This window comes from Penaeus vannamei, chromosome 1 (genome assembly GCF_042767895.1).
Source record: "Penaeus vannamei isolate JL-2024 chromosome 1, ASM4276789v1, whole genome shotgun sequence".
In the NCBI taxonomy this organism is placed as follows: Eukaryota; Metazoa; Arthropoda; class Malacostraca; order Decapoda; family Penaeidae; genus Penaeus; species Penaeus vannamei.
In genome coordinates, this window is record NC_091549.1 from 54,767,689 (window position 1) to 54,772,688 (window position 5,000).

The 5,000-nt window shown below is 57.5% G+C and overlaps 1 protein-coding gene across 3 annotated transcripts in view; it reads right to left on the reverse strand.

Moving 5' to 3' along the window:
* Positions 1 to 5,000, reverse strand: part of LOC113818902 (uncharacterized) — a 47,518-nt gene that overhangs the window by 5,854 nt on the left and 36,664 nt on the right. For all 3 annotated transcript variants that reach the window (XM_070124985.1, XM_070124979.1, XM_070124973.1), the window contains exons 21-22: positions 3,871 to 4,012; positions 3,140 to 3,285 (exon numbers count right to left, since the gene is read on the reverse strand). In XM_070124985.1, the coding sequence (XP_069981086.1) occupies positions 3,140 to 3,285; positions 3,871 to 4,012 (288 nt within the window). The remainder of the gene's footprint in view (positions 1 to 3,139; positions 3,286 to 3,870; positions 4,013 to 5,000) is intronic.

The window sequence follows — 5,000 nt, forward strand, 5'->3', positions numbered from 1 at the left end:
TCGCCTTTCAAACAGCTCTCCCCCTCCTCCACCTTCGCCTTTTCGCAGTCTCCCCCTCCTCGTCATCTTCGCCTTTCGCTCTCCCACTCCTCTCACTCTCCGCTCTTTCGCTCTCCCCCTCCTCTCACCTTTCGCCTTTCGCTCTCCCCCTCCTCTCACCTTTCGCCTTTCGCTCCTCCCCTCCTTCCTCACCTCCGCCTTCGCTCTCCCCTCCTCCTCACCTCCGCCTTTCAGCTCTCCCCCTCCTCTCACCTTCGCCTTTCGCTCTCCCCCTCCTCTCACAGCTTCGCGCTTTCGCTCTCCCCCTGCCCTCTCTTGCTAAATACCTTTCGCCTCCCTCGCTCTCCCCTCCCTCTGCACCCTTCGCCTTTCGCTCTCCCCCTCCTCTCACCTTCGCCTTTCGCATTCCCCCTCCTCTCACCTCCGTCTTTCGCTTTCCCCCTCCTCTCACTTCCGCCTCTCTCAGCTCTCCCCTCTCCTCTCACCTTCGCCTTCTTCAAGCTCTCCCTCTCCTCCTCACCTTCGCCTTTCGCTCTCCCCCTCCTCTCACCTGTCTTCGCCTCCCTCGCTCCTCACCTTCGCTTGCTTTCGCTCTCCCCCTCCTCCTCTCACCTTCGCCTTTTCCCGCTCTCCCCCTCCTCCTCACCTCCTGCCTTCCGCTCTCCCCCTCCTCTCACCTCCGCCTTTCGCTCTCCTCTCCCTCTCACCTTCGCCTCTCTCGCTCTCACTCTCCTCTCACCCTCGCCTTTCGCTCTCCCCCTCCTCTCACCTTCGCCTCTCTCGCTGCTCACCTTCGCCTCCTCAGCTCTCACCTTCGCCTTTCGCTCTCCCCCCTCCTCTCCACATTCGCCTTTCGCATTCCCCTCCTCTCACCTCCGTCTTTCAGCTTTCCCCCTCCTCTCACCTCCGCCTCTCTCGCTCTCCCCCTCCTCTCACCTTCGCCCTTTTCAGCTCTCCCTCTCCTCTCACCTTCGCCTTTCGCTCTCCCTCCTCCTCTCACCTTCGCCTCCCTCGCTCTCACCTTCGCCTTTTCGCTCTCCCCCTCCTCTCACCTTCTCGCCTTGCTCGCATTCCCCTCCTCTCACCTCCGTCTTTCGCTTTCCCCCTCCTCTCACCCTCCGCCTCTCTCGCTCTCCCCTCCTCCTCTCACCTTCGCCTTTCGCTCTCTCCCCTCCTCTCACCTCCGCCTTTCGCTCTCCCCCTCCTCTGCACACCTCCGCCTTTCGCTCTCTCTCTCTCTCTCTCTCCTCTCACCTTCGCCTTTTCGCTCTCCCCCTCCCTGTCACCTCCGCCTTTCTGCTCTCCCCCTCCTCTCACCCCTTTCGCTTGCTCCCTCGCTCCTCACCTTCAGCACTCCCTCGCTCTCACCTTCGCCTTTCGCTCTCCCCCTCCTCTCACCTGCTCGCCTTTCGCATTCCCCCTCCTCTCACTTTTTCTCCGTCCTTTCGCTTTCCCCCTCCTCTCACCTCCGCCTCTCTCGCTCTCCCCCTCCTCTCACCTTCGCCTTCTCGCTCTCCCCCTCCCTCTCACCTCCGCCTTTTCGCTCTCCCCCTCCTCTCACCTCCACCTTTCGCTCTCCTCTCCCTCTCACCTCTCGCCTTTCGCTCTCCCCCTCCTGTCACCTCCGCCTTTCGCTCTCTCCCCCCTCCTCTCACCTTCGCCTACCTCGCCTTCGCCTCCCTCGCTCTCACCTTCGCCTCCCTCGCTCTCTCACCTTCGCCTTTCGCTCCTCCCCCTCCTTCCTCACCTTCGCCTTTCGCTCTCCTCCCTCCTCTCACCTCCGTCTTTCGCTCTCCCCCTCCTCTCACTCACCTCCCGCCTCTCTCGCTCTCCCCCTCCTCTCACCTTCGCCTTTCGCTCTCCCTCTCTCTCTCACCTTCGCCTTTCGCTCTCCCCCTCCTCTCACCCCTTCGCCTTCTCTCGCTCTCCCACTCCTCTCAATTTCCTCCGCCTTTCGCTCTCCCACCTCCTCTCACCTCCGCCTTTCGCTCTCCCCTCCTTCCTCACCTTCTGCCTTTCGCTCTCCCCCTCCTCTCACCTTCGCCTTTCGCTCTCCCCCTCCTCCTCATCTTCGCCTTTCGCTCTCACCCTCCTCTCACCTTCGCCTTTCGCTCTCCCCCTCCTCTCACCCTTCGCCTTTCGCTCTCCCCCTCCTCTCACCTCCGTCTTTCGCTCTCCCCCTCCTCTCACCTTCTTCCGCCTTTCGCTCTCTCCCCCTCCTCTCACCTCCGTCTTTCGCCTCTCCCCCTCCTCTCACCTTCGCCTTCCGCTCTTACCCTCCTCTCTCACCTCCGCTCTTTCGCTCTCCCCTTCCTGCTGCACCTTCTTCGCCTCCCCTCGCTCTCCCCTCCCTCTCACCTCCGCCTTTTCCGCTCTCCCCCTCCTCTCACCTTCGCCTTTCGCTCTCCCCCTCCTCTCACCTTCGCCTCCCTCACTCTCCACCTCCCTCTCACCTCCGCCTTTCACTCTCCCCCTCCTCTCACCTCCGCCTCACCTCTCATCCAGCTCTCCCCCTCCTCTCACCCTTCGCCTTTCGCTCTCCCCCTCCTTCCTCACCTTCGCCTTTCGCCTCTTCCCCTCTCTCACCTCCGCCTTCCTCGCTCTCTCCCCCTCCTCTCACCTTCGCCTTTCGCTCTCCCCCTCCTCTCACCTCCTCGCCTCTCGCTCTCCCCCTCCTCTCACCTTCGCCTTTCGCTCTTCACCTCCTTCCTCACCTCCGCCTCTCGCTCTCCCCCTCCTCCTCACCTTCGCCTCCCTCGCTCTCCCCTCCTCTCACCTTCCCGCCTCTCTGCTCTCCCCCTCCCTCTCACCTTCGCCTTTCGCTCTCCCCACCTCCTCTCACCCTCGCCTTTCGCTCTCCCCCTCCTCTCACCTTCGCCTCTCTCGCTCTCCCCCTCCTCTCACCTCCGCCTCCCTCACTCTCACTATCCTCTCACTTTGGCTTCACGATCTCACTTTCGCCTCTCGCTCTCACCTTCGCCTCTCTCGCTCTCCCCCTCCTCTCACCTTCGCCTTTCGCTCTCCTCTACCTCTCACCTCCGCCTATCGCTCTCACCATCCTCTCACCTTCGCCTCCCTCGCTCTCACTCTCCTCTCCCCCTCCTCTCACCTCCGCCTTTCGCTCTCCCCCTCCTCTCACCTTCGCCTTATCTGCGTCCATCTCCGCCTGCGTCAGGTCGGACAGGCAGCTCCCGACATCCGCGGCGGTCATGGCCTGGATCTCGGAGGCGGTCAGGACGGAGGCGCCGCCGACGGCTGCTCTGTCGCACGCGGTGATGCCGGTGGCTGTGGGCGTCGGGGAAGTTAGGGCGGGTTACTTGCTGTGCGAGTTGGGGAGGAGGTGTTAGGCTGTGGTGTGTTGTGTGGTGTTGTGTTGTGGTGTTGTGTTGTGTTGTGTGGTGTGGTGCTGTGTTGTGGTGTTGTGGTGTGTTGTGTTGTGGTGTTGTGTGGTGTGTTGCATCCTGTACGGTGTGTGTGCTGTGTGGTGTTGTGGTGTGGTGTGTTGCATCCTGTACGGTGTGTGTGCTGTGTGGTGTGGTGTGTTGCATCCTGTACGGTGTATGTGTTGTGTGTGTGTTGTTTTGTATTGTGCTGCGGAGTGTGGCGTGTTATGTTTTATGTTGTGTTGCATCCTGCTGTACGGTGTGCGTGCTGTGAGTATGTTGTTTTGTATTGTGCTGTAATGTGTGGTGTTGTGTTGCATCCTGCTGTACGGTGTGCGTGTGTGTTGGTTTGTATTGTATTGTGCTGTTCACATGATTATTCCCCATTCTAGGATCTAATCTATCCATCTTTGACCCAACAGCACTTAAAAATCTACTCCATCGATAGACAGATCTCGGCCGCTGTGTCTCCGCCTCCCTCACTCACATCTCCTCCTCCTTCTTCGCGCCGCCGTGCTGAAGTCGCCGAGGTTCTTCAGCGCCGCCTCGATCTGCCTCTCCTCCAGGTCCTCCGCCGCCTCCATGGTCTCCTTGACCGCCTTCTCGCCCATTTCTGAGACGCACATGCTCTGCGGAGGCAATGGGCGGTGCTTAGTGACAGGAGATAGTGGGTGAGGATCGATGTCTTAGCAATGGCAGATATATTGGAACTGTTGAGATGTAAAAGTTACAGAAAAGGATATAACAGCAAAGAGATATGAATGTTACAGGTAATGTTATAACAGCAGAGAGATATGAATGTTACAGGTAATGTTATAACAGCAGAGATATGAATGTTACAGGTAATGTTATAACAGCAGAGAGATGTAAAAGTTACACGTAATGTTATAAAAGCAAATAGATATAAAAGTTACACGTAATGTTATAACAGCAGATACTTAACAATATAAAATCGATAGTGTATACAATGTTCTCTGCACCTTGGGAATCGTGCATCTTTTCCCAAAGACGTTAATAGAACTCTTGCCTATATCATCTCATTATGTATGCTATTCATATGTGAAATCCATTGAACAGTTAGCACGCAGAACAATTATGAACACAGCCCAAGAGTAACAATTTATCTTTGTCCGCAACACACACACACACAAAGATAACTCATAAAAAGATAGATAATTTGTTCAGGTTTTCCATACTAAGAACTCTGAAGATGAATGCACACACACACACATACACACACACACACACACACACACACACACACACACACACACACACACACACACACACACACACACACACACACACACACACACACACACACACACACACACACACACCGCTTTACCATATCCTCCTTTACCATATCCTCTCCCTCTCCTCATCATTCTCACTCTTTGCCCACCTCCCTCTCTCTCTTTACCTCGCCTTTGCTCCAGCCTCTCTCCTTCAATTCCCCTCACTCCCAAAGTGCTCCCCCTTGCCTCACCCTCACCCACACGAACACCCTCACCCTCACATTAGTTCTCCCTCTCTCCCTCTCTCCCTCTCCAACCCCAACACCCAAACCCTCACCCACACGAACACCCTCACCCTCACATTAGCTCTCCCTCTCTC